This window comes from Cordyceps javanica, chromosome 5, assembly GCF_051103115.1.
Source record: "Cordyceps javanica chromosome 5, complete sequence".
NCBI lineage: Eukaryota > Fungi > Ascomycota > Sordariomycetes > Hypocreales > Cordycipitaceae > Cordyceps > Cordyceps javanica.
This window is the reverse complement of record NC_139299.1, coordinates 1,958,975-1,973,911: the sequence shown is the minus strand read 5'-3', so window position 1 is coordinate 1,973,911 and position 14,937 is coordinate 1,958,975. Positions and strand designations below refer to the sequence as shown.

Sequence of the window (14,937 nt, the reverse complement as noted above, 5' to 3'; positions counted from 1 at the left end):
TTGAGGGAGACCCGCCGATGACGGTCCAGCAAGCATCGACTGCGACGTATCGTCTGCGCCAAACGTACCGTAAGATTCGGTGGCGGTTCCGCCGTCGACCCTAGATCGGTTTCTTATCGTCAGGACTGCTAGTCGTCGAGTGCGCCGTCGGGGGGGTGTGGGCGGCGTCTGCGTACAAGATGTTCTCGGGCAGATCCTGCATCTCCATGTAGGTGCGCTGTCCCTGCAGGAACCAGAAGCTGATGGAGACGACCAGCATTATGCCGAAGACGGCAATGGCCCAGTTCATGTCGGCGATGCTGGGGTTGGGGGCCGAGGGGAAGAAGAAGAAGATGGTGGATACAGTGCAGTAGACGAGCGAGATCCAGTTGAGGACTGGTCCCCATTTGCCGAGGTGCAGGGTGCCGCCAGGCGGGAGACGCTCGCGACCGGCAAGCATAAGGGCTGCTATGGGCATGGCATAGGAGATGGTGAGGGCAATCGTGCTGACGCTCAGGATGGCCTGCAGGACTGTGTCGGCGAAAAGGTAAAGGACGCCGACGAGAGAGATGATGCCGGCCTGTAGCCAGAGGGCGCGCACGGGCATGAGCCAGTACTCGTCAACATGAGCAAAATAGCGAGCAAAGGGGATGCCGCCGTCACGAGCAAAACTCCAGGTGAGTCGCGAGGCCGATGTCATGACACTGATGCCCTGTCCCATGCCATTGAAGGTGAACAGGGCAACAAACACGGCGGCGCCCTTGAGGCCAACGACGTCCTGGATGAGCTCGATGAAGGGCTGGCCCGAGGCAGGCTCCTGCAGGCTCTTGAGATCCTGAACGCAGAAGAGGCACACGCAAAGGAACAGCCAGCCAGAAACAGCACCGCAGATGACAGACATGTACATGGTCATGGGTGTCTGTTTTCGGGGATTGGGGATCTCTTCCACCATGTGGATGACCGAGTCAAAGGCCGTGAGACCATAGGCCGACTGGACGAGGCCGAGGAACCAAGTCACGCCGGAATTCCAGCCAGTGCTGTTGATCCAAGTACCAAAGACAAACTTGGCGTTTTGGAAGTGCAATTCCGGTTTGGTGCCAACGGCAATGGGCAGGCCAATGGCGATGGCAAAGAAGAGGCCGACAAAGCCAACGGCGACAAAGTTGTTGAAGCCAGGCAGGATTTTTTCATTGCGGCAAGCGACGTGGTTGAAGACGCTAAAGCCGACAGTGATGCCGACGTAGACGAGAAGCTTGACCCAGCCCTTGTTGGCGCCCTCCCAGTCCGGTTGGAACATGAGCTTCATGCCAAGGAGAAACTGGGTCATGAAGGCATTCTGGGAAGCCGTAAGAGTCCACCAACCGAATGTGTTGATCCAAGCGCACATGTACGAGCAGCGACGGCCCCAGGGCGTATCCCACAGACGAGAGATCCAAAAAGCCTGGCCAAGGGCAGTCGGCATACTGCTGCAGAGCTCTCCGAGAGAGACGGCGACACAGAGGTTGCAGAAGAAGACAAGGACGAGACCCCAGAGGATGGCGACGGGACCGCCGTTGAGAAGACCGCTGGCCAGGTTCTGGGCGCAGGTACTCCAAGTACCGAGAATGCAGAAGGAGAGAGCGAGCATGCTCCAGACGTCAAACTTGCGGGTGAGCGTCTCAGCATGGCCCAGCGCGGCAAGATCGCCGGCGTCCAGGGCAGCCTGGTCGAGGTCGTCGATGTGAACCTTGCCGCCGTCCATTGTATGGTCTCTTGTTGGATCGCGTGTGGTTCCCTTTCATTCTCTAGCGGAAGGTGTACCGTACAACGACGGGAAAAAGAAGATGGGCGCAGGTGCGTTTGGTAGCGAGTATCTACTCAAAACGAAGGCAGCGACTCAGCAACGCAGGAAGGCCGAGGAGGTAGGCTTCGTAGGCTTGGAGGAGATGTATTGCAGACGATGTGGTACGGATGATGAGGAGCCTTGTTATCGAAAGCTCGTAGCGTGTGGTTTGATTGGAAGCTGGGCAATCCGTGGTTGAACAGGTGTGAAGAGGAGCGTGCAGATACTGGGACAGCACTTGGCGACTGTGTGAGGATCGCACCGACCTAAGTATAATGGACCAAAGACCGGGGACGCCTCTGCGACCAGCTACTCCATGGGGGCAGGGCGATCGAGCTTGGGTAGCCCAGCCCGGGGGCGTGTGTAGTGTGTGTGTGTACGTGTGTGTAGTCTCGGGCTGACAAGTGCAAGGGGAAGGGAAGAAGGGTGAGTGATGCCAACCAGATTGGGTCGGACTGCGCCCTACGGCGAGGAGACCCTAGTCAACTAACTGGAGAACGGCATGTAATACAATGCTGTTCTTGAGGCGACACGCGCGGCCAGGCCAGTATGAGAGAAGAGATGGGTACGGAGGAGGAGAAGAGGAGGAGGAGGGGAAGGGCTTTCGGAAGGGCAAGGAGAGTAATCCTGGGGAAGCCTAGCGCCGCCTTTCAGTCGCGTGCACGAGAAGCACCGGAGTGATCAGGAGTGAGTGAGTGTGATGAGGAGGAGGAGGATGGATTGATGGATGCCGGTTGGCTTGATCCGGGGTTCGGCGGCGACGAGCACGGTATCAGCGTTACTGTGGCGCTGGGGGTATCAGGGAGGAAGAGTGGACTTGTGCTGGTCAGTCGTGTGGCTATGAGAGGCTCGGCGAGACATATGCGGAGGGCAGTATTGGCGACGAGCAGCCAAGCAAAGCATTGGTGGCGCGCCAAAGAAAAAGGCGAGGAAAAAAAATCTGGGGATCGCAGAAACTGGGGGTTGCGCCGGCGAGGAGGTCAGGGTGGGGTAGCGAGCAGAAGGACGACGGAAGAGCTGAGATACCTAAAGAGTACTTGCTTTGATTCTAATTTGATAATTAACGGGTCGTCGGAGATCAGTTGCCATTACGATTGTCAACCTGCCGCCTGCACAAGGTATTTCTTCATCCATCTACCCAGGACGTTTCCTTGCTGACAGGCTCCCAAAGTGTGAAAAGCTTAAAGACATTGTTGACACCAATTGGGCCCTTTCGTTGCGTATCACGGCAAGATAACAATCGCATGGACCAACTGCCTATTCGAGTTGAGAGATGGATCATGCGAGCTGCTCGTGCTGATAGCCAAGTTGCAGTACCAATATTGATAAGACAATAAGTCATACAATCAACGCCGTCGCTGCCCCGTGCAAAAAGTGGACTCGTTATCGGGCATTGCATCCATCTTTGCGGGGGAAGACGAGGAAGAGGAGTCTGTAAATAATATATCTGCATCTCTCTGAGTGCCGATTCTACATTGCATTCAAATACAGGCAGCCGTATGGACGTGTACACCCTGAATATGGCTGGGAGCTCGTGAAAGCTGCCCGCCCTCTACCTGCTCAGTAGGTACCTAGCTAGTTCCCAGTAGCCGCTGTAACAGTGCTTACTCTGGGTGTACAGCTAACCTTGCATGCGCTTGCAATGCAACAGTAATAGTTCCAAATAAATTCCCAACGTGATCCAAGGTAGCAAGTATCATGCCGTAGAATTAATTGGGCAGCCGATGGTCTCCTCCGTCAACTACCGACTGGTAGGTGGTAAGTTTCCTCCCCAGACAACAATCAAGTACCCTGCAGGTACCTTGGCTTGCCGGCTGCGTCACTCTGGCGGCCCGTCAGAGCCTCATGCCGCAGACGCGACCCATCCCCTGTCCCAAATCTAGACAACTGCAAACAACCTCATTTTCCTTTTCTCGGCCTCTTTTGTTTCTAATTTCCATCATCCTCATCGACATCGCGACCTTCTTTTCATTTCTCGGCCTGTCGTTGCTTTATAGTGTTGCACTGACGAACCCCGCCTAACAAGGTAAAGAAACAAGTTTGTATGCCACTTCAGACGATGAAACCTCGTTTTTGAACCACCACGGCCAGCCATGGCACGGACTCCGCGCCCACCCAAAGCGCAATACTCACCCAGGGTCGGCACCGTCTCGGAGCTACGTACACCCGACTCTTTTCCCGCCTTGTTCTTCATGTTCCTCCTCATTCCGTAGATTCCGTCAACAATGTCTCCTTATCCTCCTCGTCGCGGCTCGCGGACAACGAGCAACGAACGACAACTACGGTACGTGCGCCTTATCCAGCTAATCCACCCAAGAAATATCCTAATCTGGCACAATCAACGACCCCAGAATCCATAACAGTCCCACATCCTGCGTTCCAGGAGGTCGCCGCCGCCGCACCACTTCGCCATCGCCTGAAAAGCGCCGCCCCAGAATCCGTAACGATGGAGCACAGATACCATAGATGCCCATGACACGCACGTCCGCGGACGCCGGACCCACAGCTCGACGACATCGTGCCCCGTCTGGGGTCAGCCTTTGCCTTGCAAGACCCAGTACCGCCGGCATATGCTTCTATTACTTCCAGAAAAAAAAGCGGTCCCTAGTTAATGCGAGAGCTTCCTACTGATAGCCGACACCGATGGTCGGCAGGTGAACTCTGACAAGAAGGAAAAAACACTTTTGGCCGGCATTTGCCCGTCTATGGTGGCCGAGCGCCCGCAGTCAATCAGCACATACCATGTCACCGAACGCCGCGCCGTCCTGCTATGCTGAGTGGGGATCGCGCCGCCGCCGCGCCGTTCAAGATGCAGCATGACCACTTGTCTGTCCAATCTACGTCGGCAGACCGGCCAGCCTGCTGCAAGTCTTTACCAGTACACGTCTTTCAACCCCGCCAACTGAACAGATCCATGTACTCCTCTTCGTTGCCTCGACCCAGATACAGCGGCCGCATCCCCCGCCCCGTCCCATTCTGAGAGGCTCTCCGACCTTGTTCCGCTGAACCTGGCTGCCTAGTCAGCCTCGACGGGATATATCAAATGCTGGGAAGCACTTCCGTTCCGCGGAGTGCCGCAGCTCCGATGCAATCATCTGGTGGTGCGAAGACTGATCGTAAAGTTTCCAGATTACCCAACCCGCAGTCAACGCCCGCGCCGTCTCTCAGCCGGCCGACAAGCAACCACGCTAGTTACGCCTTCGGGGTGGTCCAGCTGCTCGGCCGCCGAAGTGGTGCGGATGGATCTTATTCCACACCCCCAAACTAAGACTAAGCCTAATCATGACAGACCTCGTGGCCTCATAAATTTCATGTCTTTTGTTGCCAAGTCTCGGAAGGGTCCTTTGCCGTCCATATAACTCTATTGGCTTTCCAACCTTGTCTCATTGTTTCTCCTTCATGATATTTGGCACAAACACTTGAAGAATTTAAAAACTTATCGTCTCTCACACGCATCACAAGCCATTTCATTCTTTTTTTGTTCTTTTTTTTCCCAAAGACACCCAACTCTAAGCCCCTACCTGCAGAAATAATCAACCTCCACCATGGCTAATCCCGCGTTACAGCCAGATCTAGATCTGATAGCTGGCTATGAGGTCTACCCAGAGCAGGAATACTGCCCCAAGACTGCTGCCAGCCTCAGACACCAGACACATCCGCTGGACCAGCTCTCGATACAGGAAATCTCCCACGCGGTCAAGATGATCCGCGACAAGGCGAGTCCTGTCGAGATCAAGTTCAACTGTGTCACCCTTCGCGAGCCGCGCAAGGCCGAGTACGCCGCCTTCAAGGCCGGCGCCGGTCCCCGCCCGGAGCGCAAAGCTTTCGCCATTGTTATTCAGAGAGGCAGCAACACCTGCGCCGAAGTTATTGCCAACCTGACCAACTCCACCATTGAGTCGTGGAAACCCGTCTCCAATGTTGCCCCCACCCTGACGCTCGAAGATCTCGACGTCATGGAGCGTGTCGCCCGCAAGGATCCTCGCGTCATCCGCGCCTGCGAGGAGATTGGCATCACCGACATGTCCAAGGTGTATCTGGACGGCTGGGCTGTCGGCTTCGACGATCGCTGGGACTTTAGCCGCCGCCTACAGCAGGGTCTCGCGTATTACCGTCACTCGCCCAACGACAACCAGTATGCCCACCCACTGGATTTCTGCGTCGTCGCCGACACCGAGACCGAGGAGGTGCTCAGCGTCGACATCCGCTACGTCAACGGCGAGCGCACGCTGCCTCCGCTGGACCAACACAACTTTCTGCCCGAGTTCATTGAGCAGGGTTACAACACGACCAAGCTCAAGCCTCTTGACATTACGCAGCCCGAGGGTGTTTCGTTTCAGATTCGTGGCAACGAGCTCTCGTGGGCCGGCTACAAGATGCACATTGGCTTCAACTACCGAGAAGGCATCGTCATCTCCGACGTCCGCATCGACGACCCCTATGAAGGCCGTGAGCGCACGCTCTTCAACCGCATCAGCGTTGTCGAGATGGTCGTTCCCTACGGCAACCCCGACCCCCCTCACCACAGAAAGCACGCCTTTGACGTGGGTGAGTACGGTACTGGCCTCATGACCAACTCTCTAAAGCTCGGTTGCGACTGCAAGGGTGCCATCCACTACATGGACGGCATCATGTCTACGTCCAGCGGCCTCCCCGCCGTTCTCAAGAACGCTATTTGCATTCACGAAGAGGACAATGGCATTCTCTACAAGCACATGGACTACCGCGATGCCAGCACCGTCCTAGCTCGCGACCGCAAGCTCATCATCTCACAAATTATCACGGCTGCCAACTACGAGTATGCCTTTTACCACACCTTCACCCTAGACGGCACGTACAAGCTCGAGATTAAGCTCACGGGCATCCTCAACTCGTACTGCATGCACCCGTCGGAGACGGCGGCCCCCTACGGCACCGAGGTGGCGCGGGGCATCACGGCGCACAACCACCAGCACATCTTCTCGCTGCGCGTGGACCCCGAGATTGACGGCAGCAACAATACGGTGATTCAGAACGACGCCGTGACGTCGGAGGCGCCGCTGGGCTCGGCCGAGAACCCTTACGGCAACGGCTTCTACTGCAAGAAGACGCCGCTGCGGACGGCGAAGCAGGGTGCGGTCGAGTACAAGCACGAGACGGGTCGCAACTGGGACATTGTCAACCCCAACGTCATCAACGACGTGTGTCGCAAGCCCGTGGGCTACAAGATCCTCAACAACCAGTGCCCGTCGCTTCTGGCCAAGCCCGGCAGCATGGTGTACAAGCGGGCGGGCTTCGCGCGCAAGAGCCTGTTCGTGCTCCCGTACAAGGACTACGAGCTGTTCCCCGCGGGCGACTACGTCTGCCAGTCGACGGGCCAGGCCGGCCACCCGGACTCGTCCATCATCACGGACTGGGTGGAGCGCGACGAGAATATTGAGAACACGGACATTGTCTGCTACATGCAGTTTGGCCTGACGCACTTTCCGCGCTGCGAGGACTTTCCGCTGATGCCGGCCGAGCCCGTCATGATAATGATGCGCGCCTCCAACTTTTTTGCCAGGAATCCAGCGCTTTGGGTGCCACCCTCGACGGTGGCCAAGGATCGGAGCTCGCGCACGGCCTTTGTCAACGGCGGCAACAGTGCCAGCGGCAGCTGCTGCGTCGAGAAGCAGGTTCCTGATTCGCATCTGTAAAAAAAAAAGATTGGAATGGGCGAAGAAGAAATGCACGTGTTTTCTTGTTGATTATTTTTTCATGTTGTACTGGCATTAGAATGAGACCCCAATAATGCATTCAGTTTTAGCAAGCTGTGCGAGTACTGGGCACTTGGGAACATTTTCTCAGTATTCGTGGGTTCGAGAAAGAAGATATCGGGTAAGCGTTATGGCGTGAAATCTTTCGTTGGGCATTTATTAGTTTGTACAATTGCATCACGTTGGTATATGAATTCCAAAAAAAGAACAATTGACTTGATAATTTCTCTTTCCCGTTATAATTTAGGATTGTGTCTTGCTTTTGAAGACGAAAGAAGAGACGCAGAGAGAAAGAAAGTAGGTGTGGCCCAGTGTGGCCTACACTTTGGGCTTGGTCGGCCGCGGGCCTGGCCCGGCCGGCGCGGAACAGCTTTTACTGATGACAAGCTCGTCACGAGTCAAAAATCAGGCGCATGCTTCCCCCCTCTCGCCGACCTTGGAACTGAAACATGGCATACTGGTTCAGAGGGCATATCCACCCGGACACGGCAGGGGCCATTCTCAACCGTTCATCTTGCGAATATCCGGCCACGATGAAAAGTCGTTACGCGCAGGGGCGGCTGCCAAAACGAGGGGGGGGGGGCCGCCTCGTACCTGAGTGGACTTGACCATGGGCAGATATTGCAAAGAGAAAATAAATGGATGGATTAAAAAGGTTTTAAAAAAAAAAGAAAGAAGAATAAGAATACATGCATAAGATGCTCCATTATCCTTTTCAGGTCGCATGGTGCGCCGTCGGCGATCACTCTCGTGTTTGCAGGGTAGTAGCCAGGAACGACGGTTCCCTTTTTCCTCTCCCTGCCCGGAGCCAATCGCTGGCGGTTCCAGGGCGAGATCTCGAAACAGGGCTGCAGATGTGACACTACGGAAATAGATCTCTCTCTCTTTCTTTCTCTCTCTATTATTTTTATTTTATTTCATCTTTTATTTCATTTCATCTCACACCCCCCCCCCCTCGCCGACAGTGCGCACCTTGCGTCGTCCCTCATCTGGGAAACCCCACTTTTATCTGTCTGTCTCGTCCCAAAGAGGCAAGTCTTGTAAAGGCGCGCGCTTCCAGCGGACCAATCCGCGAGGCCGTAGTGGAGCCAACCCGACTTACACCACAACAAACACCACAACAGCAGCAACCTGCGGCGGTCCACGGAATTGTCCAAGATCACCTCCTTCCGGACTTGCGAAACATCTTGGTCAATTTTCTTTTCTTAATTTTGGTATATTTTCCCAGGAATTCGGTGCCCTAGAGCCCAATTGAGCATAGTACCCCCCCGCGCGCTTCCACCAAGGCAGGAGCGCCCCCCCCCCCCTCCCCTCTCAGTGTCGTGTTGGCTGCAAGACGACGACCCCTTTCATTTCCCAGAGACGGGTCCTCTTGCAAATTTCTTCGTTCTTTTTGGCAAAAGTCCAAGACTTTCAACGACTAGAGGAACTCTGGGCGGCCTCGTGGCAGGCGCCGGGCAGCGAGGGGCTCCTCCCTCCCCCTTACCTCACCTCGCCTGACCTAAGCTAAAAAGCTGGGCGCTTGATCAAACAACCTCTTGACAGTACCCTTCCCTTCCCCCCTCCCTCAAACCGAGAGAGAAAAATAAAAAATACCATTCTTCCTCCTGTATAGACTAGAATGATATACATGCATTGCGCCAGATGCAGGTACAGAGAAATCCCCCTCCCTTCTCGCACTTGGCGGTTACCCCTCGTAGCCGCCCACCCCGTGAGATGATGGATGACCCGCCGCCGCCGTCCACCGCCCCCCCTCCGGTTCCACGCCCCCAGATCCTGTGCCTGCATATCTATTCTTTTCTTTTTTTTTTTTTTTTTTGCTGGATGTGCTGTCTTTGCTAGGGCTACTACTACTACGCCGCTGCCGCCGCCGCCGCTGCCACCGCCGCCGCCTCCTTCTCTGCCGACCAGCCAGCCAATGCCGTGGCCGCATTCCTCCAGATCTGGCTCGCCTGGACACATTGGTCTTGTTTCATTTCCATTTTTGGCCCCAAGTCCCTTGTCTTGTTTCATCGCCAAACCAAGCGCCCAAAAAAAAGGTTAAAAAAAAACACAGACAAGAGTTTATGTCATGGCAGAAATCGTCAACGTTCAGACGGCCGCGGGGAAGCGGTCGTCGTCCTCGGGTCCAAAACCCCAAACTCGTTAAGTAAAGGTCACGGCCCAGATCTTGTAATACTCGTTTCTGAAATCCTTAGTTTCTTTTCTTTTTCTTTTCTTTTCTCAAAACAATTGTTTCCTATTGTCAACATTTCTAGACCGTTGGTTTTTATTTCTTCTTTTTTTTTGGCTTCCTTTGGATGTTGTGTTCTGTTTCCTAGAGGTTTCATTTCCTTGAGTCTCTTTCTCCTTGCTGTCAACTGATATACCACATCCAACACACACGCACTCACACACCCAAAAGTTGTCGACCCATCATCGTGTTTTCAGAACTTGATTCTTTGACAAAATTATCCTCTCACCACCTCTCATCACTCCTTCACACAATCGTCGCACTGGTGTGACGAGCTCTCCCCTCTCCGCCTGGCCGCGACCTTGTACTCTCCCCTTCCGAAATCTTCACAAACGCCTCCGTCACCAATAATCTCTAATACCTCGTTTCACCCAAAGACCCTTGATGCGACCGTATCCAGCGAGCACATAGGCTACACCCCTCTCCCCCCTCTCCCTTCCACAAACAAAGAACAAGAGGCCTCGAGTCGCAAGACTTTGTGCAACCATGAAGGCCTCGAAGCACTCACGCGGCGAGTCGAGCGACTCTGGCAGCGCGTCCCGGCGGCGCGAAGCGCAGACCCGCAACACCCTCGCACAGGCCCAAGCCTACCAGCAGCGCATGCCCAGCACGGCCGCCGCCGCCGCGTACTACTCCATGCCCAGCACGGAGCAGGACGTGTACGAGGCTTTCCACACCGGCACGTCCGTCCTGCCCCAGCAGTACCAGCAGTACCAGCACGTGGAACAGCAGCAGGATCTGCGACGCAGCGCCAGCACCGGCGGCTGGTCCATGCACGAGGAGCAGCAGCAACAGCAACAGCAGTACCAGCAGCCGCAGCCGCAGCCGCAGCAGAAGCAGAAGCAGCGGCTCCTGAAGCAGGCCGAGGCCAAGACGCTGCTCGACGCCCGGCACCGCCCCAGCAGCGGCGCTTGGTCCATCCGCGACGACCAGCAGCTCATCATGGCGCGCAGCGACGGCCTCAACTGGAGCCAGATCCAGGAGCAGTTCTTCCCCGCCAAGTCGTCCAACGCGTGCCGCAAGCGCCACGAGCGGCTCATCGATAGCAAGGGCCGCGGCAGCGACGAGGCCGCCCGCATGGAGCGCATCGCCACCGAGTACGTCCAGATGCGCGAGAAGCTCTGGCGGCCGCTCGCCGACAAGACGGGAGAGAAGTGGGCGTTTGTGGAGCGAACAGTATGAAACCTCTCTACCTGCCGCCTATGGAGGAGGCAAAAGAAGAAAAAAAAAGCCTCCACATCAAGATGTTGAATGCTGACATGTGCCGCCTTTCTTTATTAGTGCCTCTCCAGCGGCCTCAAGAACTTGCAGGGCGTCGCCCGCGCCGCCAACCGCCGGCAGCGCTTCGACGCCAATGCCATTGCTGCGGCCGCCGCCGCGGCCGCCGCCGCAGGGTATGACGATGACAGCGGCGTTTCCGGGATTGGCCTGACCCCCGTGGATGAACAAGCAGGCGCGCACCATCACCATCACCACCACCACCCCCACCATCAGCAGCAGCAGCAGCATCACCAAGCCGTCGCGTACCACAGCAGTAGCAGCCCGATACCGCCGAGCCCGCACGGCAGCGGCAGCCACAGCAACGACGACATGGTCGCCGCCCAGTCGTTCGCCTCGACCGCCACCACCGCGACGACGGCCGCGTACCTCGCGCACCCGCACCACCTCGCCCAGGCGCACCTCCACCCGGCCGCCTACACCACGCTCATGTACGGGGGCGCCGCCGCCGCGCAGTACCACCCCCAGCACGCGTACTCGTCCAGCATCAGCTCCGAGGGCAGCCTGCATCCGGGCTACGTCTCGCGACGGGGCAACGAGAGTGCGTGATGGAGGACGGCGGAAGAACAGCGTGGTGGTGGTGGTCCGCCGATGCCTCTTCTCGCTTCTCTTTTGCCGAGTCCCCTTGTGCTCATGCGTTTTGCTTTGTTTTCTCCTTTTCCTTTCACGGCCAACTCACCAGTCACTGCAACTTTTTTTCCCATTCCTTTGTTCTGGCTTTCTTCTTGGAGCCTCACACTTCCTTAATAGTCATTCCCTTTTTAATCTCCTTTGTGCTGGCGATTGTCCGTTTTTCTGTTTCCGAGTCATGATATAACCGGGTGGGAATATTTGGTGTTTCGGCGTTGCTTTTCTTCTCTCTCTTTTCTGTGTCTTCTTTTATTTCAGCCATTTTGTCTGGTTTTGCTGTCACGATTCTGTATGAAATGACTCACCTCCCCCTTTGCACCCGTCTGGTGCAAATCACTTTGGGAGTTTTGCCCCTCGAAAAGATCTCATTGCTTGGAGACGATAGCCTGTTTTCTCTGCTGTGTGTTTTAGCATAGGCATCATTCGATAGATTGACGAATACTCTATTAATGCATCGATTCACAGAAGAAACTAACCGGATTGACAAATGAACAAAGAAGCACAAAAAAAAAGAGAAGCAAAGTAATGATATTCTATCCATGCAATGATTTGTATACATCCTTTACAGAACCCGCATGTCCATCAATGACAATGCCATACCGCCCCAACCATCACAAGAGCACCACCGCTATGCCCCCCAGTAGACGTTCGTAATAAAACAATATTGGAGAAAGGTTGTTGAATTTGTACAGCAGGCATCATGGCACGACATGGCCATCACCTGCGAGGGAGATCAAGAGCCTTGGCGGCTTCCTTCACACGGTCGGCCGTCATGCCAGCCATCTCCTCGAGCTCTTCCTCCTCCCAGAGCCCCTCCTGGTCTGCCGCGTCGCCAAACAGCCCGCGCCACGCCCTGCTCCACATGTCCTTCTTCTGCAGCATGGCCAGCATGAGCACAGCAGGCAGATGCCAGACGCTCGCCCAGAAGAGGCCCCTGGCGCTGCCCTTGTGGCCGTCGTGCTTCCAGAAGCGCACCGCCTCGCGCGCCAGCCAGAGATTCACGGGCAAGCTAGTCACCGCAAAGGACCACTCCGTGACACCCGCGGCGCACAGCGAGACGCAGAGCGGAATGAATACGAGGCTGTATCGCAAGGCCACGCGCGAGTTGCGGGCCGAGTTGGTCCAGGCCAGCATGCGCAGGCCCGCGGCCTTGTACTCCTCGCGGATGGGCCAGCTCAGGGCCATGAAGTGTGGAAACTGCCAGGCGAAGAGCAGGCCGGCCAGAAGCCATCCCCCGATCGAGGAGCCATCGTTGGCGAGCAGCAATTCCTTCCAGGAGCCGTCCTTGGTAGCGGCTTCGCCAGCTGCCGCCGCCCAGCCCATCAGGGGCGGGATGCCGCCGACAAGGGCGCCGATCCAGGTGTTGAAGGCTGTCACGCGCTTGAGCGGTGTGTATATCCCGGCATAGAGTACAATGTTGGCAACGCCCAAGAAGGAGACAGTCGGGTTGACTCCAAAGTATAGACCACCCGCACCGACGGCGCCGGCTAGAATGGCGAAAAGCGCGGCGCTGCGCTTCGGGATGAGCCGCCTCACCAGCGGCCTGTTTCTTGTTCGCGTCATCTTGGAGTCGGTGTCGGGTTCGTAGAGCATGTTGAGGGCGTTTGCGCTGGCCGAGCACAGCGCCGTGCCGGTTGTAAGGAACAACAGCGTGAGCGGGCTCAGGCTTGTCGTCTCGGTCATGGACGGCGTCAGCATCTCGGGCACGGGATAGAGAGCGTAGGGGACCATGGCGGTCAACACCACCAGTACTGAAAGTCGAGGCTTGGAGAGCGAGAGAAAGGTCGAAAAAGTGCGTCGGAAGGATTGCGCAGGTTGTGCAGCGGCTTGAGTCGTCAGAAGCGACGAAGCGTCGGGCGGTAATGGAGCTTCCTCGCCACCATTTTGGGCATCCTGCTGCTGCTGCTGCTGTCGTTGTTTTCTAAGTTGCCTCCGACGATGCGGTGGCAGTTGCTCCAGGGACTGGTCTTCGCTGGTATGCTGCGCAGATAGTGCCTCGTTTGACGAGGTTGGCGTCGCTGTTGTGGACGTCGCGCGCGCGCTGCTGGAGAAGACGAGAAAGTCTAGACACCGAGAACGTTCAAAAACCCGATTCGAAAGGCAAAAAGTCGCACTTCCGATCGGTAACGAAGCTGCGGAGACGCGCGGCGTGGGAGCGCTCGTGGCCGCCGAGGACAGCCATCGGGTTGCCACGGGGGCTGCGCCGTGCGCAACTGCAGCACGGCATTGTGGTCGGGATGCGTTCTTCAGTATGTGTAAAGACCGCATTTTAGTCGTCCCCGGGTCATGACGCGACCGTGAAAAGTACTATGCGTGTCGAAACCGCGAAAGCAAGCCGAGGTTTGCCGCAAATCAGGTCCGAGATGAGATGGTATCGCAACCTGCGAGCGCTGGAGCTTTTTTTTTTGACGCTTCGCCGACTGCAACGGTTCCGGCCCATCCCGTCATGTGACTGGGTCCGCCTGTTATGTGGATGAGGCAACGCAGTGTTGGAGACGAAAAATTGTAAAATAAAATGAATACTTATTTGCATTTCTGTTTCTGTCACTTGATTAACAAAGAATAAAGAAAAAAAAAAGTCATGATGTGTTTCTTGGTTGTGGTGGCGATGCCTGGACCAGAAGTAAACAATGAGCTAACTGTAGTCACTATGAGTACAGGCGGTCATTACTTGATAGAAAAAAAATATTCAAATGTGAATAGAGGCTCCGGTATCATCTGAGGATTGATCCATTCTCGTTGCAGTATTAACGGCATGGGCTTGTAGTTAGCTCAAGACATCGCTGGAATACCACCAACGAAAAGGGTCGCCGCATTTGGCACACCTTCACACTTGACGGATGATGCCTCATAGCAGCATACGTTGACTTTGACAATCATTCGATTTTGTCCTCGCAGTTACCGCTCTCTTTCAACTATTGACAAACGAGGTTGACACGCAACACTACAAGCTGCTGGTCCTTTGAAGCGTGATGCATGCGAACTATAGCTATGACAATGTTTTGCATGGAGCGGGTGACGCTGGCAATAGAAGTGAATTGGAAATACGATGCCTCACCCATGAATGGATAATGGGTGACAAGGACTGAATAATATGAGGTTTAATCTTTGTTCTTGAACACTAAAGCGAGGCAAGCAAGCACGCATCTTGAAACAGACACATGTTTGTGGGCAAGCACCTAGCATTGAACTCTTTCAACAGGGTCGATCGGATAAACAGGTACAGGCAGACTCGCCCATACACATTGATGAAGCGATAG

General features: G+C 55.6%; 4 protein-coding genes across 4 annotated transcripts; 2 read left to right on the top strand and 2 right to left on the bottom strand.

Moving 5' to 3' along the window:
- Nucleotides 1-100: 100 nt before the first annotated feature.
- Nucleotides 101-1,720, bottom strand: V2A60_007825 (uncharacterized protein; the record flags this gene model as incomplete). Its single annotated transcript, XM_083259107.1, has 1 exon — nt 101-1,720. One exon carries the CDS (start codon nt 1,718-1,720, stop codon nt 101-103), a length of 1,620 nt encoding a protein of 539 aa, XP_083115233.1.
- Nucleotides 1,721-5,346: 3,626 nt separating this feature from the next.
- Nucleotides 5,347-7,476, top strand: V2A60_007824 (copper amine oxidase; the record flags this gene model as incomplete). Its single annotated transcript, XM_083259106.1, has 1 exon — nt 5,347-7,476. The coding sequence occupies one exon, from the start codon at nt 5,347-5,349 to the stop codon at nt 7,474-7,476; it is 2,130 nt and encodes a 709-aa protein (XP_083115232.1).
- A 2,779-nt stretch (nt 7,477-10,255) lies between these two features.
- V2A60_007823 (uncharacterized protein) lies at nt 10,256-11,596 on the top strand (the record flags this gene model as incomplete). Its single annotated transcript, XM_083259105.1, has 2 exons — nt 10,256-10,945; nt 11,051-11,596. 2 exons carry the CDS (start codon nt 10,256-10,258, stop codon nt 11,594-11,596), a joined length of 1,236 nt encoding a protein of 411 aa, XP_083115231.1.
- Nucleotides 11,597-12,394: 798 nt separating this feature from the next.
- Nucleotides 12,395-13,859, bottom strand: V2A60_007822 (protoheme IX farnesyltransferase; the record flags this gene model as incomplete). Its single annotated transcript, XM_083259104.1, has 2 exons — nt 12,395-13,721; nt 13,792-13,859. The coding sequence occupies 2 exons, from the start codon at nt 13,857-13,859 to the stop codon at nt 12,395-12,397; spliced, it is 1,395 nt and encodes a 464-aa protein (XP_083115230.1).
- Nucleotides 13,860-14,937: the final 1,078 nt, after the last annotated feature.